At 40.1% G+C, this 26,581-nt stretch overlaps 1 protein-coding gene across 1 annotated transcript in view; it reads right to left on the bottom strand.

The window, feature by feature from the left end:
• Window positions 1-26,581, bottom strand: part of bmp2k (BMP2 inducible kinase) — a 62,422-nt gene that overhangs the window by 14,125 nt on the left and 21,716 nt on the right. Inside the window, exons 2-14 of the mRNA XM_083913246.1 lie at window positions 23,288-23,406; window positions 20,051-20,156; window positions 18,759-18,901; window positions 15,932-16,053; window positions 12,869-12,950; window positions 9,068-9,200; window positions 8,311-8,414; window positions 8,151-8,230; window positions 7,744-7,892; window positions 6,703-6,914; window positions 5,392-5,622; window positions 1,966-2,264; window positions 264-433 (exon numbers count right to left, since the gene is read on the bottom strand). Coding sequence (XP_083769372.1) covers window positions 264-433; window positions 1,966-2,264; window positions 5,392-5,622; window positions 6,703-6,914; window positions 7,744-7,892; window positions 8,151-8,230; window positions 8,311-8,414; window positions 9,068-9,200; window positions 12,869-12,950; window positions 15,932-16,053; window positions 18,759-18,901; window positions 20,051-20,156; window positions 23,288-23,406 — 1,950 coding nt within the window. The remainder of the gene's footprint in view (window positions 1-263; window positions 434-1,965; window positions 2,265-5,391; window positions 5,623-6,702; window positions 6,915-7,743; window positions 7,893-8,150; window positions 8,231-8,310; window positions 8,415-9,067; window positions 9,201-12,868; window positions 12,951-15,931; window positions 16,054-18,758; window positions 18,902-20,050; window positions 20,157-23,287; window positions 23,407-26,581) is intronic.

Here is a 26,581-nt window from a genome sequence, read left to right as displayed (position 1 = left end):
CTAGAAAGCGTTCACTGACTGAAATCTTAAGAAACGTTTTATCTCTTAGCTAAATAAACATTGTAAGAATCAATCAACGGAAACAAAATGTCTTTTGTTCCAGAAAACGCATTATTGCTTTATACAAAAATAGCTAAAATCATTTTAAATACAAATTCCCTATAGTAAATATGAATCTGCAGACACTAATCCCTTTCATCACATTTTTTAAAATAAAATGATTTGATAAATGCGATAATGACATCACTGGAGGGGTCACTTGCTTGCTCTGAGCATGTCGAACTCCCGGTCGATCAGCTCCTCCTCAGTCAACTTGGAGAAGTTGTCCTCTCCGAAAGGGTTCCAGCGCGACATGTCTGGGGGGTTGGTGAGCGTGCTGTTGCAGCTCTGAGAGGGCGGCATGATCACATCTGAAGCAAGCAGAGGGTTTCCACTGTGGAGACAGGACAACAGAGACAAGGTGTTATTAAAACATTGCTGTTACAGTCATCACAGAGTAGTACGGCTGTAAGATAAAAAAAAAAACTCAAACCAAAATCTAGAAGTTCAAACGAGGGAGAACTCTCTACTCTCTCACAAATGTACATTGCTAAATAAATAAATACAAGTGTAAGCGACCACCAAAGCCCCTTTCACACATGCAAACAAACCTGAAATCATCTAGACATTAACCGACGGGGCTATACGTATAAACCCAAATATCAAAGTCAGTCGGATCAGACATCAAACAGAGTTTACCCTCCCAGCTCCACAGTACAAAGACCGGGCTATTATTCATGTGGATACACGTGTATAAATTTGAATGGGGCGTTTTCATGATGTATATAATATGCGTCAAACCATAGCAGAGCAAAACAAACAAGCGGCGAAGAAGAAAGTTGATTTACACAAAGGCGACGACGAAAATGTCTAACTGGAGAGACGATAAGATTCAAACAAACTGCCTGAAGATCTCAGGGGCTGTTTTCACAAACCATCTTAAGGCTAAGAGTAGGTCCTAACTTTCTGATTAAGGAGTAACTCCTAACTTTTTAAGATAAGTGTAATTCACAAAGCATTTTAGCACTAAAAGTAGCTCCTAACCCTATAAAACTCAGGAGTCATCTGGAGTGCTCCTAAGTCACTCAGAGTAAATGAGGACGGAGCTAACATGGCTGCTGCAGTCAACATTTTGGAGAGATTCAATGACAGTGAGCTTTTAAAAAGGTATGGCCTTAATGGAGACGGCATTATGGAAGTGGTAGAGTTGGTCAGGGATAACATCACATCACCAACCAATAAAAACCACCCAATATCACAGCAGATTAAAGTTGGTACAACTCTCCACTGTTTGACCACAGGAAAAATACAGCTGTTTGCTGAGGCGATCTTTGGCGTCTCTCAGCTGTCGGTCAGGAGGATTTTTCTCCAGACAATAAATTACCTATCCAGACCCCGCAAAGTGCTGCAGTTCATTCACATCCCCATTGAAGTGTTTCTATCATAAATTGGGACTCATTCCCTCTCAGCCAATCACTGTGGGCATAGAAGGGATGAACATGATGTCATCCATAGCGACGAGGTCAACCCCGCCCTCTAGTCTAATCTTAGGAGTCCCTCCCACTCCTTAGGAAAAGGTGGTCTCAGAGGTTTGAAGAAATGACTCTGAACTAAGAACTTTAAGTGTTCCTTAGGAGTACTCTTAGTGCTACGATCAAGTGTTTTGTGAATACGGCCCCAGATTTGCACCAACAGAGTACATTTAAAAACTAAAGGCTACAATGTTTGATGTTAATGAGCGCCTTGTTTTGCCTTTTATATGTCTAGCACTTGTATTTTTCTTACCATTATGTAAAGCACATTGAGTTGCCTCTTAATATGAAATGTGCTATAAATAAAGTTGCCTTGCCGGAGATTTTTCAATAACTGGTTGCTATTTAAAAAGCATTTGAAAGGTACATGACTAGACATAATTTATTTATTTACCTAGGGTTAGTGTACAAGGGATCCACAGGTGACAGCCCCCCCATCTGCCCCGCTCCAGCTGCAGTTCCAGCAGTGGGAGTGGTCGCGTTGTAGGAACCCAGCGGGATCTGGAACTCAAGAGGGGAGGACATATAGGGGAGAGGCTGCTGAGCGGGATGATGCTGCTGCTGATGTTGATGATGATGATGATGATGATGCTGCTGCTGCTGCTGCTGCTGTTGTTGTTGTTGTAGCTGTTGTTGTTGTTGCTGCTGCTGCTGCAGCTGTTGCTGGACAAAAGCCTGTTGGTACTGGTGCAGCTGTTAGGAAAGGGAGAGAGGGAGAAGAGGGAGAAGAGGGGGAAGGGAATGAGGGACGGACCTTTGATTTTAATGGCGCACAATGATGGCAACAAGATGATGAAATGTTGTTAGAAACTAGTTCTGGATTTTGGAAAGCTGGGGACACGGTAGAGGGGAGGGATGAAGGAATGAAAGTCAAACAGCACGATAGGATACCAAACTGAATAAAAATGAACTTCAGAATGCAATAAGGATCACCTCAAACACTGGCTGATCATTTTAAAAGCTACATTCCTTGATTTCTGGGGGGACAGAAAAACTCCAAAACAAGCTGATGAATAATGTTGGATATAATATTATCAGTCCAATATTCACTCAACTTTTAGCTGTGATTTGGTCTGCCAGCTCCTCATAAATCATCAGAGTCTTTAGCTGCTAAATGCTCCAGTTTGGACTGCAGATAAACATTATTTCCCTGATGATCTGGAGCGTCTTTCTCCATTACAGAACCCAGATTATTGGGGACCTATCATGCTCCTTTTCATGTTGGTTTCAGGTTCATACTTGCGTTTTACTAGAGCATGTTTACATGCTTAAGAGCATGTCCAAATAGCGTTTCTTTTCTGAGCACTAGCGTCTTTTTTCAGTTGTTCTCAATGAGAAGAGAGCATGTGTGTCAAAACATGGCTGCTGCACCCCTGTTGTAGCGCCTGTTTCTTTAAGGCCCCACTAACCGAAAAAGGCAGCACCTTCTACTTTGAAAAAATAAAATCTTCTAAACTGAAAACTACACAACTGGACACGTTCCAGCAGAATCCAAAATTGTGGAGAAATTAAGAACATCAGCAACCAAGGCTACAGGTTCCACTGCTGTTAGCACGTAGCTACATGTAGCAGTGTATGTAATGTAAACACAGAAGTATCGTGCCTGGAACAGATAACCATTTAAAAGAAATTCAGTGCAGATTTATGCCAAAAGTAGAGAAGAAAAAAATGTATTACACTATGACTTTTACACACAATTACCTCATTTTGGGCTTTGGCAACGTTTAATATCAAACTCCAATGTTGTAACATTATATTTAGATATGATAGAAAATAAGGAAAAGCATACAGAAATAGGCCACCTTTAAAAAAAATCTCTCATATTCAAGGATCTGCAGCCGCAACAACCTGATTTAAGCATCTAGAACTGTTCAGGGACTAAAGCTGGGATACACAATAGAGCAGCAATGCAGATCTTTGAATATAAAATCTTTTATCTGAATTCATTAAAACTGAAACGGAACTTTTCCATACGGTTCATAATTTCATACTTCTAACCTGGTTCTTCTTTCTTAAAATTTACAATTGTTTCCTCCTTCCTCCCACTGCCTCCCTTTTCCATGTTTTCTTAACAAACAATATTTGTAAAGCCTGTTAGAGAATAGCACACGCGCACACACACACACACACACACACACACACACACACACACACACACACACACACACACACACACACACACACACACACACACACACACACACACACACACACACACACACACACACACACACACACACACACACACACACACACACACACACACACACACACACACACACACACACACACACACACACACACACACACACACACACACACACACACACACACACACACACACACCTTGCGCTTTTAAAGCACTGCACAAATAAAGTTGATCTGTTGTCATTACACCATATCACAAATGTGCAGTCACTTAGCTAAGCCTCCTCATCACAATAAGGAGTCGGACTAAGATCATAGGGGAAAAACATTTAGCAGGTATCTTGGGAATAAAAAGAGTCATATTTAGAGGTGCTCTCTTCCCCTGCATGTGAACTGCTTCATTCGTACGGAGGCAACACAGAGGGAACTGCTCGATTTCACCCTCTGTTCGATCCCCTCGTGGCTTCGCTCCGACCAGATTGCCTCTGAAATAAAACAGATGGTACGCGTTCGGTGGGAAACGGGCTAAAAATTGCGCCGCCCTAGCAGAGCGCATTTGGAGGACCTGTGTTTGTGTGTTTGATTCAGTAGCTGCGTAAATACTAGTTTTCTGAATATTTGGACAGAGTCAGTAGGAAGTTTGAGCGTCTGCTTCCAATGCTGTTTGGCACAGACGTGAAGCGGCTCCACTAAAGAGGACTTGCTGCCAGTGTTTGGAACAGTGAGAGCAATTTTAGGCCATTCTGACATTAAATGAAATATTCAGCTCCCGTGTTGTTTCATGCTGTGTCTCCATGTGTTTCGCTGTCATTTGCTCAAACTATTTGTTGCAGTTTTTGGATGAAATCTTCTGCTCTGATATTCTGTCACGATTTTGAGTTAGAAGCATCCTTAAATGCCTGAACAAGAGCGGAATCAGGCTGCAGGATGTCCATTTTAGGGCAGACAGGAGAGGTGGATTGTATAAACGGTATAGAAAGTACATCGATATAACAGTACGCTACAGTATGAATTTTGATTATGCCATGCTGACTGGTAGAGCCCCCGTGAGTCGGGAAGGACTCCACAAAAGGCCCAGTAATGGAGTATAGCGGGACTTTCTACCGTAGAAAATGCCCAGTAAAATCTTCTAAACCAAACCACTACACCACCGGACATTGTCCAGCAAGAATGTGATCCAAAATTGTAGAGAAATTAGGAATATCAGCAGCCAAGATTACAGGTTTCACTGGTGTTAGCATGTAGCTACTGCGTTAATGTAAACACTGCAGTATCGTGCATGGAACAGATGACCATATAAAAGAAATTCGGCGCGGATTGACGTCATCTCGAGCAGAAAAAAACAAAACCGTTGGAAACGGAGCATTCAGGACGGTTTTATCTGCAGCCACAACAACCCATTTAAACTTGGTCCTATGAGAAGTTTGTGTAAATAATAAACTGGGGACGTTTCTTGGTGATACTTTTTTAACCTATTTTAGTCACCTGTAGTGACTCTCCAGTACAGTAACAGCTGCCATGCAGTTGCTATACTAGTGTTTTAGCACTTGATGTGCTTCCCATCACTCTATGATATAAATTTTATACCATACCGCCCTGCCCTAGCAGACAGAAAATCCAGTTTAAGCCTCAGAAGCTTTGTTGCCGGGTTCAGACCTGTGAAGGAACTCACCATGGCTGCGTACTGGGCCTGTGCCTGGGCCTGGGCCTGAGCCTGGGCCTGAGCCTGAGCAACCTGCTGCTGATACATTGGCTGCATCATCATCTGCTGCTGCTGCTGCTGCTGCTGGAGGAGGAGGGCCTGCTGTTGCTGCTGCTGCTGCTGCTGCTGCTGCTGCTGGAGGAGGAGGGCCTGCTGCTGCTGCTGCTGCAGCTGGAGGGACTGCTGCACAGCCTGTTGGTACTGAGGAGAGGTTGTAATGGTATTAAATACCTTAACATTCCTGCTTATGGCATCTTTTTCAACCGCATGGTAGAGCTTGACTTGAGTCACTCTTTTTTGATTTACCATTAGCATAATGTTGTGGATAGTTCCTTTTTAGTACCACCTTGGTTGAGGTTCAAAGTGAACTGAGCCAATAATAAAGTGGAGTTAAGACTCAACTCACAGAGAGAGACAACCCAATCAAAACCCAATATTTCCTGATTTAGCTGCATCACAATAAGTACTTTGAAATAACAAAACAAAAGGAGACTTTTACTGTGAAGATTTTATAGGAAATTAAATGTTTTATATTTGTTGTTTTACTTGAGCTCGCCGGCTTCTAAATAGTAACAGCAAACATTGTTACATTACATTCATTCATTCAGCTTCAATGGTGCAATAATATTAATAATGATCTAAATATTAATACCACAGTAACCACTCCACTTCATTCTCCTCTTTTTCATGTATATAGCTTCTCTCTATTCCCTCTCTTTTTATACACATTTTCATTGTTTTAAGTGTCCATAAATTGTTTTGTTTTTTTTGTTTTTTGTTTTCTTATGCACTAAAGGAGTTGTACTCGTAATTTTGTTGTATGCAACACAACGTTAATATAGCGTATTGTATTTCAATTCTATTCTGTTCTAAATGCTCTACTTCAGATTTCTTTTTTTATATTATTTGTTTGTGTTTTAATGATTCATGGATCAAGGTGAAGTCTGAACAGGTGCATTCTCAGTCTGCGATGAAAGCTTTGCAGGGTCTCCGCTGTCCTGATATCCTAAATTTTTGTGAATTGAGGTACATTTTATGAAACTAAAAATAAGGTTATTGTCTACCGGCAGGACTCTGTGCCGACACACCTTCCTTTTGCCAGACAACATTAAAGCAGGAACACCAAACCAAAAAAGCACGACACCACCAACAGCATGAAAGTAACATCAGTAACACAAGATTCTCAGAGGCTTCTGAGAAATGAGAAAAAACACTGAAGTGTGGAGCCGGTACCATGCATGTAGAAAAATGCTAGTGACTGTTCCAGTGTGGTGGATGTACCTGGAGGTATTGGAGTTGCTGTGCATTTGCATATTGTTGCTGCACTGCTTGTTGCTGTTGTTGTTGTTGATGGTGATGTTGTTGTTGTTGTTGTTGTTGTTGTTGTATCTGCTGTAGACGTAGGTCACCAGGCTGAAGCTGCTGCAGGACTCGGTGCTGCTGACTGCTGGGCTGCGGCTGCACGGATGGCTGCCCAGAGCCAGGGGTGGGAGCTGAGGGAACAGAAATACACACGGTACGTGGATTTATTACTTTCAACACCACAGCGAGCACAGAAGCCAACACAAGTAAACTGTATCACTGAGAGTCTCCTAAATGCCTTAAGATGAAACAAGCGTAAGAGAACGCCAGTGGTGGAGTCTTGAAAGTTTGATTTTACTACAGTGCTGCCGCTTTTCAATTTAATTTCAGTTTAGTTTGAGTTAGTTTTGAGAGTGCCTTTGCCAGTTTAGTTGAGTTGTATTTTTTTTTAAATAAAGCCAGGTATAATGTCTCAGAAGTATGTAGCTACATGATTAGAGAATTGCCTTAATGTTTATTCTTCATGCTACTTTACTCGAATGAATGTAAGGAAAGATCATGGAAATTCATGACATCGCATTTTTTTAGCTAAGAAACTAAAGTTGAAATGACTTATGTTTGTTATTATTTTAGTTTTATTGAATTTACCTTATTATCTTATTTAGTTTAAGTTTCCGAACAATCATTTTTACTGCTTATTTTCATAACAATAGAGCACACAGACATCAACACGTGCACTACTGGCATCCAAAATGAATTTTCAAGGTATAATAATCTGATAAACCTGATTTTTATTTTTAAATTTTGACAAAGTAGTAGTGACTGATACATTCTGAACTTTAAATCATATTTGTTATGTTTTAAGAATAGTTTTTTCCCCATTAAAAAAAATACCAAAAGAACTTGGCAGAGACGTTTCATACTCTTCCTGTGGTAAAGCGTGTTAGTTTTCGGAATTTCTTTATATTGTATGGTCTATTTTCTTCAATGGATATTAAATCCCATCGATGTTAAACAAACCTTTCTGGCCGTTGCTGACGGGTGCTGAAGGCACGGTCATCTTGACAGGGGTGACGGTGTTGGCTAGCGGCAGGACGTTACTGTTTGCTGCTTTTGGCCTCTGTCTGGGAGCTATTGATGTCTCCGTCGGGCCCACTGCATCAGTTATCCTGGAAAGAAGTAGTCGAAAATTATATATATATATATATATATATATACGGTTTGTGTTAAATTAAGCAAACATATTTCAATGCATTCCTTTCATTAGCCTGAATAAGATACAGATTTTTCTTAAAGCACATAAATGAAATGCAAATGATCAAGGTTGAAGAGTTCTCTCCTGTTATTATATTTTGTAATGTATCTATCAGTACCAGGGAAAAGTGTGTATATCATAAAAACTAAAGGCAAACATCAGTCAGCAGTACCTGGCTTTTGTCATGCTTTTCCTAGCAGCAACCTCACTAGCTGTTAGAGGCTCTGGCAGCGACGTGGGGATGGGAGAGTTCTGGAAAAAAGAAGCAGGAGAGTTATGAGAACAGAGCATAAAGGCTAAAGCACAGTGACTGATACAGTCCAGTGACTTACAAAGAGATTTGGCACTGGGCAGTCTTTTCCAGCTGATTTGAAGGCAAAGTAGGACACTTGGTAAATGTCTGGTCTCTTCTCCTGGTCGGGTTCGAGCATATATCCTGGAAAACACAGGGAGATCATTTTCATACAGCATCACTGGCTGATTCACCCTGGTTAATGTGCACCATCTCTCTTTGGCCACCTGGTGGAGCTGTTGGTTGAATAATCTAGAAACGGAAGATCCTCTGTCTGCAGGATGCATTTAGGGAAGTGGGATAATTTGAAAGAAAACTAGGCCGCCATGACTGACATTGAGTCTGGTTCAAACAGGCTTAAGTTGAGTAAATGCATGACAACAAAGTCAGTCACTCTGTGGGTGGGTGAAGTAACAGAACAAGAAAAGAAAAAAGACTGTGGGTGCAAATTACAATCTGAACTCCCTGTGCTGCCCTGTGTAATTGTGTTAAGTAAGGATAATTTGACACAGTTAAGCCTGCAGTCCAGTTCCTTTATGTGGAAAAAGGCTCAGCCGTGTTGTCTACAGCTTTCCTTTATGACAGTATGAACTGAAAACATGGCAGAAAAGGTAATAATACTGTACACATATCTAGAGAAATTATGATTATCTCCCAAATCATCAGAACGGACACATGCAGTTTAGAAAAGGGAGAACTAGAAGTGATTCTAACGAGTGATAGAAAGTAATGCTGATGTAGTATGATCTCCAAAATCATTAGAATACACATTCTGACATGATTAATCACAAACTTACTGATTAAACAGTGCAACTTGAAGGAGAATTTGGAGTTATCTGGAACAATAAAGGTTCCGTCACATATGGCGACTTGACTCTCCCCAAATGGAAGTGCGAAGAAACACAGCTTGTACAACAAGCATCCAAGTGCCTGTGGAGAAAACACAAACAGTCTTGAAAATAAAGTTTCTGTAAATAGTTTTGTTATTGTTCAGTTCATTTTCAGAATCCACATGTACCACTCTTCACATCGCCATAAATTAGATCCAAGGCACTTCTTCCCAAAGAAAAGACGTCACTTTTAAAACGGCTTCCTGTTACTGGCGTTAGTAACTTCTTCTAAAACAATCTGTCAGCACTCGTGTGATTCACTACTGAGCATGTTAACCAGTACAGACAAAGTAATGTTCACTTCACCAGTCTCTCCTCTGCCCTCCTCAGTCAGTACAGTAGAGCAGCTGCGGATTAAAATGGACGCCGCACTACGCTGCTCTGTAGCGAGCATGCAGGCAGATGTCTGCACCACTAGAGCAGAGCATTAATGCACATGAGAAATCTCAGCACCGCCACTGCAGAATGAATGAAGAGAAACACTGACAGGAATGTATTGAAATTTTTTAGAAAAAGTAAAAAAAAAATAAAATAAAATAAAAAATAAATAAAATGAAAGTAGGAGGATGGTATACATTGGTACCAAGCATGACATGCTAGCTTGTCGGGAAGGGGGTTATATAACACTCCAAAGCTTGGCTAAATTTGGCGAGAGATATGTCACCGAATATTCGCTGACTGTAGAGCTGCACTGTATCGTGTTGACTGTTGTTGTGTGCTCATGTTAAATAAATAAAATGTAATCTTAAAATGCTTAAATGTAAAAGAAATCCACCAGGTGTTCAAACTCATCAATATTAAATTCTCATATATTTCTGATAAAAGTCTGACCAATCATTTTATTCGGTCCGAATAAAATTATTTGCCGAGCTTCCTACCTTTCATCCGTCACTCTGTTTCACTCGCGCTGCTCATGCTACGTTCCAGTGCCATGGGCAGTCCGAAGTTTCGGACCTCCAACGAGGCAAAGTGCACTAAAAAGCCTGTCAAATGGGAACCTCCTACTAGTGAATTCAGAGTAGGTCAATCGCCCTAAAAATGTACTTGTAGCAGGTTCTACTTTGACAGGCTTTTCAGTGCACTTTGCCTAATTAGAAGTCCGAAACTTCGGCCTTCTCATTGCATTCAAACGCAGAATTTCTCTATGGGGGAGCGTCAGAGGTCAGGCAGGGGGAGAGGGTGGGACTTTGGAGGGAATAGTTGTGAGACTTGCAAGAAAGGTAGGTATCGCTTTAATTTAAACATTGCTATTTTTTAATAAATCACCAGATCAGATGGTTCCTCTCTGAGAATCTCTTTCATATCCAATCAAAAAAAAAAAAAAAATGTTTTACCTGAAATATACCTGATCGACCCAATATGGAAACAAATCAAAATCTAATCTAATCAGGATCTAATTCCTGCTACAGTATGTGGGTAGTAGCTGGTTAGTGTTGTATTACAATGAACAATCTGTGTGTTTTATAGGGCTAGAGGGACATCACAAATGGACATTTAAAAAACAGACGTCTACAACCACTTTATCATGTCAAGTAGAGTTCATCCTAGTGGTAAGTGATCGCCCCAACCATGGCCATGTTTGTTGCCTTTCTCTAACCCACTGAGCTACACAGGACTGCTGAGCAAAGAATAAATGGTCCTTATGTCACTGCTTTTAAAATACAGGCCCTGAGTCTGCTCCACTGGCAATATGGCTGTCCAAACAAATCCACATGCAAAAGTGTTCTGCTCCCAAAATCATATATTCAGTTGGCTCTATCTTTGGCTCCAGCATCTTTTTCTGTTGATGAGATGAAAGAGACTGTGGAATTAGCCGCCGCATTAAGGGAATGTTTTTTCTTTTAAGCGCTCTATCTGCAGACGGATATTCTTCACAGTTCTCCGCTCAACAAGCTAATCCAGTCTGATGCTAAACTCCTAAACTGAGCCGGAGAGCACATCCTCTAACAACCTTAAAAACCGCTCGGATTAATGCATGCGACTTTTCTTTGAGCCGAAAATGTATAAAATCAGCAGAGTTTCAACCGTGGCTAAACATAGACGAGGAAGTGAGAATGCAGGGGTTAGTCCACAGGAAGTTGGTGTTTTTGTTGTGCGTCCGAACAGTAGTTCCTACAGCCAGATGTCTGTTTAAAGCTTATGTGTATGTGTTTGTGATTATTAGGGCTGCAACTCACAATTACTGTCATTGGCAATTATTTTCTTCATTAATGGGATTAGTTGGTTGGTCTATAAAATATCAGGAAATGGTGAAGAAAATGTCAATCAGTGAAGATGACGTCCTCAAATGTCTTGTTTTATCCACAACAAAAGATATTCAGTTTACTGTCATAGAGGAAGCTGAAATCAGAGAACTATATCATTTTTTTTCTTCTTAAAATATTACTCACACCAAAAAATCAACATAGGCGGATATTAATTTAAAAGTTGACAAATTCAACGTTGCAGCTCTATTGATTATACTGTTTTTGTTGCAAAGGCAAATCTGAAAGAAGGGTAAAGAAAAATGAAAAGTAGTCAGACTTTTGTCAGTTAACTCATTAACTCATTATTAATTAATTATCATTTTATAGGTTTTTTTTCTGACAAATCCAGATGTCGTGAAAATTTTAAAAACTGCAAATTGCACAATATTGTCCCCTGTCTAAAAGTATTAGCATAAAAGAGGGAGACCTACTTCACTGAAACTGTCAGCTTATTTAATTTGCACTGGTGTACATACAGTATGCGTATGTGTTAATGTATATGCTTCTTAATAGAAATAGTCATTTGAAGATTCACTTATAACGTAAACATTTAAAATCAACACTTGAATGATGCGCTAGGGTTGGATTACTGGACAATATAGCAGTGATTGGTCCAGTACATTGCCGTTTGTTCATTATTGATTTTGCCAAAGAAGTGGGGGGCTTTGGGGGGCAACACAGCAGAGAGATAAAGCGTGGAAAAAACAGCGTTTATAAGCAGCATTATTTCAAATGTAACTCAGTGAATTTACTTGGACCAAACCAACAAAGACTGTTTGGGTACGTTTTATGTTGTTTCTATCCAGTTTGATTGAATATTTTTAATTATTTGTTATTAGAGCAGAGCTCAGTGAAACCGCCGCTCATACACATCTCCCAGCTGAAACTATGAGGGCGAGTGAAGTCTTTTTAGATCTTGATTCAAACGTGACAAAGTCAAATCAAGTGCATGCGTTTATAATGTGTTCCATCAACAGCCAAGTCTTTATACGCTGGCTGTTTTAACTCCCTGGGTGCTTCAATTTACACCGCTCGTCAAAATGGCTGCTGTCCAAGACCCTGTTCCTGCCTCTCTACCTCACACCTTCAAAAAAAGAAAAACCAGAAACAGCCTAGGCATATTTCACACAAACTCATCGAGGTCCTCATCAGTGCCTAATTATCTAAAAAACGGAGGGAAAATAGAAGAGGACAAGAGGCAGCGGGGAGAGAGGAACAGGGACGAGGCGGAGTGTTGTGAATGATGTTGCTCAATGTTTAATGAGGGAAAAACACTGTTGGAGAGCTGGTGGAGGCAAACAGCCCGGGGCGAGAGACAGAGGCGGAGCGAGAGAGAGGAGGAACCTGTCGGGGTAGAGTGACGCCCAGGATAAACCAGCCCTGCAGGGTGCATTACTTACACACACACACACACACACACACACACACAGATACTGTACACACATACAAAGTAGGCCCTTACCCATATATCAGCCTTAGTGGTGATGGCTTTCCCTGCGTACAAGTTTATCATCTCCGGCGCCCGATATGAAAGGGTCGTGTACCTGTGAGACACAACAACAGGAAATAGTCAGTTGCAGGTCAAACTTCACATTGTGCTGATGCAAGTTTTGAGTTCCTCCTTTAATGCTTCTCTATACTTCTACTACAACTTACCTTAAAGTCGAGTGCCTTCTTTGCAAGCTATAGATATCATTTTACATACAAAACATATAATAAACCTATTAAATGTACGACATTGGTAGAGATTAAACTGCCCAATGTATAAAAGTGCAGTTTATATGTTAATGCATCAATTAAATCTGCAATGGCTGATTTTTTTTGGGCCACTCGGAGGCAGCCACATGTTGTCTCTTCATTCCGATTAAACACAGTATTTTTTTAACAGATAAAGATTAGGCTACGCTTATATTATTAGATAACAGACTGGTGTGATTCAAACATTTCCAGTAACTCCAGAGCGTTGTTAAGTCCACAAAGTCAAAAAGTAATGACAAAGAAATTATAATTTCCAACATTCACAACGAAATATTCTGCTCCAGTACGTATTTGCTGGCGTTTAGCCGTTCAAAAACAACATTTACGCTGCAATATAAGAGCTGGAGCAGATGCAGTAATCTAATCTAAATATTTTATTGTTGTTCTTGAAAACCTGAATAGAAGCTTTGAATGTCAAAAAACAACATTCCATACAGCCCTGATAAAAATATAGTCTAGCAGCAACAGTTGCCTAATTCACCTTTCATTGTAACATTTGGGTTTTTTTCTACTCGAGTTATTCTGATAACAATAATCAAAGCAGCTGTTTTTTTTTGGATAAAACCCAGCTGGTTTATAAAATGCAAACACTGTTGAGTCAATGCAGTTCAGAGGACTGGCGCTTACGATCAGGAGAGTTTACACACGGCCATTTACTGCCGATAAGCACCACACATTGCACTTTTATTGCAGCTGTAGATGTGGGATAGTTAGCATGCCTGATCTGAATGGACAGCTGTGATTTGAAACACAAACATAAGGACATTCACTACAACTGCACCGCAAACCACAAAGCCACAGTGCACAGGGTTGTGACCACACAGGGGAGCCAGATTTACCGCCTCCTACCACACCATCATATGCATTGGATCTACAACAGTGCAGATTGTTTTGCAGTCACGTGTATATGTTTGGTTTACTTGCATAAAGTTATGCAATTATATGCAATTACAGCTCTATGTTTGGGGAACGGAGCTAAAGTATTCTAATCTGTGCTCTGTTTGCCTCGCAAGCTCACTAATTTTGCCTTATGGACACAAATAAAAAGACCTTGAGTTGCAACAGGTTGAGTGCAACACTGTATTTGACAGCAGTCTGGCCACACACCACATTTGTTTAGTTGTTTTCAGTTTAATGACAGTGGTGTGAGTAAAAAGTGCAGGCTGGCCTCGGTTTTAGGCGGGGAAATTCAAAGATTTTCGATAACGTTCATTTTTAAGCTGGAACGGTAATAGACCTTTTCTATGTGCATCAATTTTGCACCGATATGACTATGCAAAGGTACTCAGAAGGCCCTATAAAATCTTTGTTATAGGGCATTTCAGAATGTTTGTGAACAGGCGTCAAGAAAGCGAGCAGCTTCCACAGACCTGAAGCTGACCAGCTGCTACTTTAAACAGTGTTACACAGTTAAAAACAAAAAGTGTTGTGCTTGGGGCTGAGCCGCCTGACATACAGCAAAAGGTTCCTTCAGAAAAAAGTGAAGTAATCTAGCGGGACCTTTGGGTGAGGAGCTTAAAGTGAGTGGACGTGGTCAAAAGTACGAGTGCTACAGAAGGAGCCACTTCTAACGGGGCAGACTGTGAACAAACCTCCATCATTTGACATTTTCTCACAGAGAACAAATCTGTGTCTCCAGACCGACAGTTTTGGGCTAAAGTCTATCAAACTTTCTGTTGAACCTACAAATATAAATGATGGTGTAATGTTTAGAGTTAATTTAATGGTGTTAAACTAAAGTCTAACTTCTTATCTTTGTAACCATATATCGTTTTAACAGCCTAATTTATCTTTGTGTTAACAAGAGCGGTCAAAAGGTCGCTAACACCAGTGAATTAGCCATGTGTTTTGAATTCTGAAATTCACAATTTTCTCCATGTTTCTGTTATGACAGAAACTACAGGGCCCTACATTATTGCTGCAATCAGTCTGTCGAAGACCGCCCCCGTCAAAAAAAGACACTTGCAACAGGGAACATACCGATAAAGGTAACAATACCTTTCCCTTGAATAAATTCACTAGTTGTTTTAGCCGTTTTAGTTCCAGGAACTGAGGAGAAACTACAAGTCAATTTTCCGCTCTCAATTTTACACTGCATCCGAAGACAGGTGAAGATCGATCAAATTAGACCAATTACAGAGCAACAGCTTTGTTCAAGGCAGCAGAGTTCTCACACTGTTCTTTGTAATTTTCTCTTGTGTGACTGTGTGTCTGCATGGATGTTGTTGAGGTGGGCTACAAGATCTGCTGTGAGCCGAGTGTTCTGGTTTTGTTTCAGCTTTTGAAGCTGCATCAAAAACAATTAGCAAATTAAATTTAGATTCAAATCGATAAATTGCTCATGCTCCTCTCATTAGAACGGTCTCTCTTGTTTTCTCCATAACTCTGTTAAAACATCAATAATGTTACGATAATCAAAGAAAGAAATAGAAAACCCACAATCCATGTTGTAACAATCTAGAGGCATTAGTTTGGCCAGTCCATTCAAACTCCTGCATGATAGGCAGTAGCAGGGACTTTTTGGGTGAGCAGGAACTAAAATGGAAACCTTCTGGGGCTGAAATGCAGGTTAACTTCCTGACTATTAAAAAAAAAGTTCTGGGTTTCCCCTAAAGTTCCTGTGGTGCAAAAGGCCCAAAACAATATTGTTCCAGAGCATGGAAGTGGCAGGTTTATACTGTGTGTATATATATATATATATATATATATATATATATATATATATAGGGTTTTTACCAACACAAAGAACATGACAAAAGACACGCACTTCTTAATCTCATCCTCCACAGCGGTCACTCCATCTTTATGTGGCAGCAAGATCTTGTGAGTGGAACTGCCAAAGTCACACAGCACGTAATTTCCCTGGTCGTTCAGCAGGATGTTTTCAACCTGGTGGAAGGAACAGACAGAGGTATTACAAGAGTTGAATATGGCTGATTAGAGCACAGTGCTACTGATCATTCAATAACAGAGCTGTAACCGCAGCAGCAATGTGCCTGGAGCGGACGACCATAGAAAAAAATCCAGCAACAGACTGATGTCACCTTGAGCCGAGATGTACAACAAAAGGTTTTGCTTTTAAAAACTTATGAAAATCCCACTAAATGGAATTATTTTTCCGTGATGGAGCAGTGAGAGAAACCTATATTACAATAATTCTGCCACAGGAGTCTCATCATGGCTGCTCTGTGGCCTGTTATACATAAGGCTCATTAAAATAACAAGTCAGTCTGAAAACAGATTTGTTTCTCATTTGTATGCTATCAGTGTGTTTCTTTTTGTCAGACCTCTTTTTTTAGCGGTAGGACAATAATTGTCTTTATCGCGGATCATGAACCAAAAAAAAAAACTCATTATAAGATAATTGTGGCGATATTCCTTAAATTGGGACAATCATGACTATCCCAATGAGTGAACTGACTTCAGTTTGTCCTTTTAACTGTAACATTAATTTGGCCACAGCCCATAAGTTTCAGGTCAAATCACAGAGTTGATTAGATTTTACAGGAAATCCATCTTCTCATTTGATGTAGCGAATAAAGAGAAGTAGTAACTGTTCGTTGCCTGTACAATTAACATCCTTGTGCATGTATTTATCAAGCAAGACTACAACAAATGTAAGTTTGATCATTTATTAGGCGCTCGGTGCTCGCAGACAGTCCATGCTGCTACAGTTTTTTAGGACATATTATATGATGATGTTTTTTTTAAATGGCATCTTTAATCCAGGGGATCTTATGATTTATGAATACCTTATTTAAGTTAATTTAAAAATAGATGTGTCCCGTCCGTGATGCAGTGTATTTTTTTTTTCTTAAGGTAAAGTTTTTAGTTTTCAGTATATTTTGATAATAATTGGGATAATATTGTGAATCACAACTATTTTGGCCAGGACAATCATGACATTAAATTTTCACATTGTCCCGTGCTTAATCTTGATAACAATATATATATATATATATATATATATATATATATATATATATATATATATATATATATATCCAAAATAGCAAGTTTTCCGATAATTTCATATATAAATAAATATATAATATGAAATAACCACATGGTAAATACTATTTTTAATTTTCTCATTTTATTGAGAATTTCTATTGAAATTATAGAGGAACATTTTTTTTTCAGCTATCTGACTTTGTTTACATGCATGTGTAATGTGTAAAAGCACAATCTTTGAATGATATTCCCTCTAGATATACGCATTAGATTTTCTAAGAAACTGGATTTAGTATGTGCTAATTATGATGACATGATCGGATGTCACAATATCTTAAAGTAGGTTTCCATCACTAATCAATTCCATTGAAAGATGGTAAATTATCATAGTGAGTAACAACATAAAAACAGCCAAGAAAGGTATGAGGAATGCTAGAAAACAAAATCTGAGACAAAGTGCAACATCTAAAAACATAAAACCAGTAAGGCTGTAGGAGTTTTGACTGAGAGGAGAAGGACAGACCAAAAAGAGTATCAAGAAAAAGATTTTGCTGAGCTAATGAAAGCTCCACAGTGTCTCAATACTGTTGACAGCTCGGGGTTAAGGGGCTTTTTTTGCACTCTCACTTCCCCTGGCGATGCGTGACTGGCCCTCCGCGGGTCTTTTGTGTCGCTACGATGTTATGTAAGCCATGTAGGCTGAACAGACAGATACAGACAGTGAACAGAGGACAGGCCTGTGAGGCTGAAGGGACCGCACTGTTCAGAGCCTTGTCCAATTGGACAGAGTACAGCGGCCTACTGATGGGGCACTGAGGAGAATTCAACGAGGGTGGGAAATTACCACCGGCCTCCGAGCATCAGCAAAAATGAGGGTGAATCTGGGTCACAGCACCTCTTGATTTAAATACCAAGTGAGTGAGGAATCTCAAGATGTACCCGCTATTGTTTCCTGTACAAGGAGTAGGTTTGGTGCGAAAGGAGTAAGAGGAAAAGGACGAGAGGAAGGAAAGGAAATAAGAGAGCAAGCTGGCGAAAAGGGGGGGCGGCGTAAAAGGAAGCAGAGGGGTTAAAACAAGCAGTGAAACCAAAATGTTCTTTCTTTTGCTGACCACGCAGATTTATTTAGGTTTAAAAAACAGCATCTGATATCATTGTTGGGTACACATTTGATCAGATACCAGTATCGATACTTTTGTTTCTTTCTCCCTGTGATAACAAAAAAATGTAATATCATTTGTAAGAATAAGTCTGAACCTATTCATCTTATTTATTTAGAAGATCTTACACAAAATAAAACCTGTTCTGTCAACCTCCGGCCTGTCGGTCTCCAGGGCATAAGAAACGCTTTTGTACTTGTATCTCAGAGGAAGTCTAATCCCAACCACTGTGGGACAGAGTTTTGAAAAGTGCAACCACAGTTGTGATGGCTTTCGGTTCACCACCGCCAAAATATGGCACCAATTGATTTAACTTGAGTCAGTTCTTGGTAGTGCTGATGTCATTTTGGTAAGTCCCCTTAAAAAAAAGTACCAACTTCGGTACCAAACCCTACTGATAATGAAACTAATCATTAGCTGCATCTAATCAGTTAGATGGAGGGGATTTGATGATGGGACAGAGAGTAACTCCCTCCTCACCTTGAGGTCTCTGTGGATGACGGGTGTCTTGCATTGGTGCAGGCGGGCCACGGCCTCACAGGTGTCACAGAAAATGTGGAGGACCTCAGCCTCACTGAAGCCCACATTCAACCGCTGGTTCATCTGCTTCACCACCTGACCCGCTGCAGGAGAAAGGGGGATTAAAACTCACTATTACAATATTTCAAATGGTAACTAAATGCTAAACTAAACTTAATTATCAGTATAAGTTGGCTACAGTTCTCCTTTTTTGAGACCATAACAATAAGCCATCAAGATAAAAAAAAAAAAAAGGGAAATGCCATGTGTCATTTTGGTGCATGACAGTATCTTCTGCTTTTAACTTTAACATCTTTACAGGACAATAACATGTGCAAGAAAATTACGGCAAGATGTTTTTGCAATATTTTGCAATACTTGCTACCAGCTGGGCCATGAACGGGATCAATGATTTCATCCGTTTCTAAGTAAACTAAATATGTCACCATGTAAAGACTACATCTATCTGATTATTCTTAAAGAAACAGAGTAATGTTTGCATGTTCACTTTTCCATTGAGGGTCAAACCGATCAAAACAGCCACGCTGAGACAACGAGCTGCCACGATCAATAGACAGAGGCAGCAACAAAGCACGATTAAACATATTGACAAAAGAAAACACAAGCCACTTTAAGTACATAGCCTGATAAACTAAACATAAATAGTTGTTGAATGTTACAATCTTTTTATTATGGAAAAGTGCAGCGAAGTTGGCTTTATTGGGAAGGCACCAACTTCCAAAAGAGATGTGAAATGAAGACCAAACATCTTCCACCATCATTACTACAGTGTGCAACAATGACCAAACACATCAAACACATATAAAATTTAAATTTGCGGTGGAAATATTATTTTAGTTTGCATTTAGTTTAGTAAAATTTCATTTAGTTTAAGATAAGAGGATACTTTATTAGTCCTGCAGTGGGGAAATTTGCAGTATTACAGTAAAGAAAAGACAGGTAAACAATAGAAAAACAGAAAGCAGTACACAGTAAAGGCAAACTATAAAAAGACTGAAATGTTGAATACACAGTATTGCACATAGGAAATGTTGATATTGCACAGTAAACATTGTTATTTTGTTATTGGATGTTGTTTGATTAACAGTCTACTTGAAGCAGTGTTGATGATCAAGTCCCAAAATGACCCCGACCCAAACAAAAAACCAAAGTCATAGTCAGTAGTAGTTATAGTATAGTTCGGTATAAAACATTGTGGTCACATCATGGTTTCAAAACATGTTTGCGTTTACCTTTACAGTATTCCATGAGGATCAGGACCTCCCAGACGCTGTCCGACACAGCGTTGATTGTTGAGTCCAGGTAGCCGACGATGTTCTTATGGCCCGACAGCTCCTTCTACAAACGGGGATGAAAGAGATGCAAGTGATCAGGACACAAAGACACAGAAGCATGCAAGAAGAAAAAGAAGCTGTGCTTCTCCAGAACTGTTAAGGACATAGCTCCTGCTACACAAGCCTCAAAAGACACAAGGTAGCTATAGAGGTGATTACAAAGGATATATGTGGATTGTGTACACACACTGTCGCCCCTTTAAGTAAGTGCTGATGAGCATTCATGTTTGGACTTGTGTAGTGTTGCTGCTGCTATATTTGTTTAGCAGAAGAAAGTTTCTACTCAATGTACGGTTTAAAAAGGAGCATGAAAATCCTGGAAATCTGGAAAAACACTGGTGTTTCTTCATCTCTTTTTAAGCTGAATAAGCAACAATGAATGTGTTAAAGAGGACGGACAAGTTAATTATGTGTGAGAAGTTACAGATAAACCAGTTACACTGCCTAAGGCTGCAAACAGCCACCAAAATGTTTGACTTTGAAGAATACTAACTGCTCATAATAAATTCAGCCTCATAAACACACTATGACGTTTGTATATACCTCCTTGTTTCCCTATGTATGAGCAGTGTACATCTAATCTGCCCACCACCAAAGAAAAAAAACTGCTGGTGATTACTTCTTCAGAGAAATCCCCCCCAAGAAATTCAGCAAAATTCAGTCCTGACTCGTCTTTGCAGTGAAGCTACTGTGTGTCAAAGAGGTACTTTTTGTATTCATTCATGTTCTTACACCATGCTGAGCTCTTAACTCCACTAATCTCTCTTAACTCAATTCATTTGCTGGATTAGAGCATCACAGTGTTTGTTGTTTTTCCAAATTTCAGCATGTGAAGAGAGACTTGAAGGCTGTGGGTTGTGGAAACCGACACACCTAAGGCAACGTCTCAACAGGCCAGAACTGTGTCTGTGTCAGGTCAGATGTGTGAGTGAGTATTACACAGCTGATGGGGCAAGTGAACAAACACACAAAGCTGGCCAAACTGCTCAGAGTGAGCTGTCCACTGACACGCCGGGGCAAATGGACATCTGCTGTTGTCCAAGGCTACGTAATTTTCAACTTTCTGCCGAGACTGTTCACATTTATGTTTAAATTGACCAATATTTGACATCCTTCTGTCAATGGTGTGAATGGGTCTCAGGGGGCACGTAGTGGTTGTAGCACAGTTGTAGCAACCATGGCAACAGTCGTTAACTGAAGAGTCATCTACGCTCTCTTGGGGTGTAGATACCGGTGCTTCAACTGGCCAACAGCCTGCTGAGTGTAGCGTTAAAGCACGTTGGAAGTACTAGCCAAACACAGTGCAGTAGGACAAGACTATTTACCTGCTCAGTGACACATAATGTGGAAAAACACCATAGACTGTATTAAAAAAAATGGACGTAGCCTCTCCTTCGAGGGCCGTTCTCTCAACTTGATTCAATCGTCCTTGCCTATGGGAGTCGGCATCTTGTCAGACTTTGACTCCGCCTCATTTCCTCTTACCAAGAAAGGGCATTGCCTTAAACAGGTTTAATTATGCTGTGAAAACAGCCTGTTTAACATGGGGGTCAATGAGAAACTGCTCCATTATAAAACCTGCCCCTAGTGGACACTCAGAGAACTGCAGTTTTTGGCACTTCGTGATTGGATTAAACAGGAAATCACTGTGGTTGGTTACAGTTGATCACCCGCAATAAGGCGGGTCTCCCTTGCCAAAAACTGTAAGACAAAACTGTCTGAATGTCGACTAGATTATTCAAACTGCAACAATCTTGTATTCCTCACTTTGAGAAAGAAGTGAACGGAGCGCCATTCACGTGTATCAATGATCACCCAATGATCGAAACCCATTCAGAGTGATAAGTCACCTCCGGAGTCTCGTAAATCCCTCTGGGGCTGTTTGTTTGTAATGGAGACATGCCAAGTGAGAGGACTTTTGAGAGGGCCTGCTCTGCAACTTTCCAACCGGCCCCATTTTACCCCAACAGAAATGCTCCTATGAGTGCACGTAGCTCAAGTAGTAAATAACAGGTAGAATACAAAATAGATGAGAATATCTTACATTGAATTATCAGCTGCAATCATGTGGCAGTTCGGTGTAATAGCTTAAAAGTATTAGTCAATGGATGCATTAATACAATGTCACCCGGCACACAGCCAACAGGCTTTGCTCTTGCAAGACTGGAAATGCTGGCAAACAGGATTGGTTAGAAAGGTGGAATGAAGCCATTTACATGCACCTCGCTTTATGAGAGCATGCATCTTTATGAGGGCCTGTGTCCCATTTCAATGCCCTTAAATTAAATACCCCATAACTGAAAATGCCCTCATGAAATTTTCTGATAATGAGCACAGTATCTTCATTGCAGATTAAGCCCTCTGTGCACAAAAAAGGAGAGAAATTCTATTTCCATCTCGGGAAGTATTGAAGGGAAATGAAGTTAAACTCAAGAATGAGTTTAACACGTTGGCACTGCAGCAGAACAGAGGAATAAAATAGTGTGGAGATCAGCAAAATGAGTAGCTAATTGTGTTATTTTCAACTTCAATGAACTGCGTTTAGGGATGCTAATTTAGATATTTTTTTATAGCTGACCCTCATTTACCAATGCCAGTTAATTGACAGCTGGGTTTCTGCCTGGAATATACACATATAAAATGGCCAAGGAGGGATGATAAAATGTTAAAATATCTATAGGGTATGTATTTTATTTTGTTTTATCCACTAAGGTTTTATGTTTTCATGATGTAAAGTTTATAATCATATACTGTATAAACCCGCCAGTCCTCATCGATATAATGGCATGTTTCACGGTCGAAGCTCTTAGTAGTGAGCACCGTCCAGCAGTCGGTCCTAAGAGCCACGGCTTTAGCAGTAAAAAAGAGCTTAAAATGCAAGTTAGCACTAGCAAGTTAACTGGCAGTTAAATAATAAGTTGTATAAGCTGTTTCTGTTTTAACATGAAACAAATGTTACATCAAACATAACCAACAGGTGCATAATTAAGCACAAAGAATATATTATCTTAATTTCCTATCCTATGACTTAAATGTGTGTAAATAAAAAACAGTGAACATATTTAAAATAAATCTTTAAAGACAAGCAGAAAGACCTCAGTCGAGTTGATAGATAATGCGTCTTATGCGACTCACCATGATAGTGATCTCTCTCTTGTACACATTTAGGTCCGGGACGTTGTTGACGTACATCCTTTTTAGAGCACAGCGGACGCCGCTGTGTGTACGAGCCAGGAACACCACCGAGAAGCCTCCTGGAAAACACACAAGATGACAAGTTAGCATTACATCAGCCCACTTACGTTTCACACATGATAATTATTTTGTGTGGTAATGATTATATCACACAGATGTGTATAAACTGCCTTTTAAACTGCCTATTAATGATAAATTAGGCAATGAGAGTTTACAATTGAAAAACAGACTTTGGTTTATGCTCCGACATGACAGAAACAATTGCAAAAGATGTTTTAAGGTTAGCGTACATGTCAATGTACATGACAAATGTTCCATTACAAACTCCTTTTCCCCCCAATCTCATTTCTCACACCGATACCCGATTTCTGTTGAGCAACATTTAATGCATGCTCAGTGGACAGCAGTGGAAGACTGTAGTGTAACCAGGTGTGAATGTGGTACCTACAGGATGTTGACCTATTATTAACAGATATGTCAATCAGATCAGGTGGAATAATGGATTATAATAACAATGGAATGGAAGCTAGCTGGCCTCATTTCCCGAGCAAGTGGGCTAAGCTCATTTAGCTTGCATTGGACTGACTCAAACAGGGTGTAATCCTGTACTAAATGAATCTATTTGCTTAATAAAATATAGAAAGGATCGATACGAATGTGATAAGCTGATATTGCACTGGGTGAGCAACACCAGAAGTGGGGTTTCTGGTGAAGGAATAGACCCTGTGAGGGGCCACGGTGTTAATCTGTTGTCACTGCCCTCTGTGCCTCTCTGGGTGAATGGACTCTAGCACTGTGATGGGACAGACCTCAGTCTCATTAGGAGGGGATCACTGAGTCACTGTGTGGCGAGCATCAAAGTCCACCGACTGAGAAGGAGAAAGAAAGCATCGACAATGGCGCGCTTGTTGCCTAACAAGTTACTTTAGGTCAGCTGAACAGCATGGATTTGGATTTGGAATGAGCAGACACAGCAGTCGGCGCAAATGCCTTCATTGAAGAGTGCATCAACACTAGGATTCAGTATCGGAAGTCGATACCTATAAAATCGGCTGCAATAATGGAGTACCACGTAGTATCGAAACTTCTCCAGTAAATGATGCTTTTAATCAGGGTTGGTTTTTTTTACACAGATCTAAAAACAGGTGACTATTTTTATGGTTTTGCTCACAGCCAATCACTACAAGTCTTCTTGGATTGATTGTGACATGTGATTGGCCCACTAACGGATCACCTAAAACCCCCACAGTTTGTAGTGTGGGGAAGTTAAGCGTGGTGTATTTTAAAGAGTTTGCAATTCAGCATGCAAAGAAGGAAAAATATATAACCAGTTCAGCATGTCTTCATAGAACCGGAGTTACACCCAGGTAACTACGACATGTCCCCACAAAATGTAGACAGTAACAGGGGGCCGTTGTGAGCTCCTCCAGCCCAGTTTAAACTGGTTTGGTCTAGATTAGTAACGTTACATTCACAAGTTCACTTTTTTGGGCTGGATAATTATCTGCAAGATGTTGGAACAAATTCACAGTGTTGGACCCTTTGCACTCACTTTTAGAAGGCACGCTTTACAAACTTGATGTCCATCTTCTACAACAACTCCATGCTCATTTTGAAGATACACTAAATGCTCCGTACGAAATATTTAAGGAGCTTTTTTGTCTGGGAAAAGGTGAGGTCAGTTCCCTCTGACATGAATACTATATTACGACCTTGTCTCATAACAATAAATACATAAAATGCAGAAGATATTATTATAAATGAAGTACTCTATAGGTGTCAGTGTCACTTTAAGGGTACTGGTATTGACATCTTTTAAACGATACCCAGTCCTAATCAAAACATTTAAACTCAGCTCAGAGGTTGTGTTGTTGTGAGGTCAGTGCGACATAAAAATACCAATAATTTATGCAGGTTAAACCTGTCTGCCCCCATGAGGACAGTAAACAGAAGATGGCAGACCTGAAAGTCAGGCAAAAGCAAAGCAAACATAAACAAACTGAAGCATATTGTTTGCTTGTATGTAGTGACATCAGTGACAGTTAGTGTAGCAGTTACACTATCAGATTAGAAGAGGTGACTGATGCCATTCTGCAGCATAGAGAGATAAACAAGCAGCTAATCTGACAAAAGACAACCTGCTATAGCTGCTGATAATGCAGAGCAAGGCAGAGCGTAGAGATAGTGTAAATGAGAAACTACCATGAACCACAAACAAAGTGACGGTACATTTTGACTGGGACTGGTTAAATCTATTCGGTCTCCTCTAGTAGTTCAGAAAACATCAAAGGATTCTGGTGATTTTTGATGCCACTGATCCAAAGATTAGCATTTTTCCTGCTGACAGTCACAAGGCCAGGGTGAGCTGCATATAGACAAATAATTATATAGATATTATAGACAATAAAAAAAACTGCCGATGAGACAACAAGCAGCTTATAAAACATAATGCTGATGCTGCTGAAATGGGGAACATACACGTTTTGATATCAATATCCGTTGCAAAGGAAAGAAAATACAGAACAGGGAATTGAATAACTTTAAAGTTCACCGATGCAGTGAATAGTTAAAATAATGTAACAAAATAAAAAGATGAGATTTGCTGCTTATATGAACAGAGCCTCTGAGTAGCTGCAGACTTGCTGCCATCTCCCAAAAAATAACAAACTGAAACATAAAATCTGCCAGGACAAAGTACAAGAGGCAAAGCCGTTTACGCATACTGGATGCTGTTCGTTGATTTGCCTTGGCCCCTCCTGCGTGCTAAGGTTAGCCCGATGGTCACTCCAAACTGCACGGCTGGGCTTAAATGGATTTCCTGTAACGAGGCAGTTGAGTGCAGAGCCCTCCAGACACTTGAGGGGGGGAGTAAACATTAGGCAGGAAGCTAAATCATATGACATAGTCTTGTGAGAGGGCTCATTTTAAAGACGGCCGATGCATTCATTTATGAAGACTTTCGAGAAACTGAAACTCAACCATGTAGAAAACCACCATAAGAAAAAAAAACCACCTGTGAGTCATCTTGTGCAAATCTCAAGCTTTATGTACTGCTTTGACACAAAGAAGATGTAGGATGCAGATGTAGTAACGATCAAACTTAAGGCAAGAATGGAGGCAAGAAGATATGGGGGTTGCATGGGCCGGATGACAGATTTTACAAGGCAAATCCATTTGCTCTGGCAAAGGGCCAAAAGGCTGAAAAGAGCAGGCTGTTTAAGCATGCATGGACAA

The sequence above is a fragment of the Echiichthys vipera genome (genome assembly GCF_963691815.1).
Source record: "Echiichthys vipera genome assembly, chromosome: 4".
In the NCBI taxonomy this organism is placed as follows: Eukaryota; Metazoa; Chordata; class Actinopteri; order Perciformes; family Trachinidae; genus Echiichthys; species Echiichthys vipera.
This window is presented reverse-complemented; position numbering and strand designations above follow the sequence as displayed.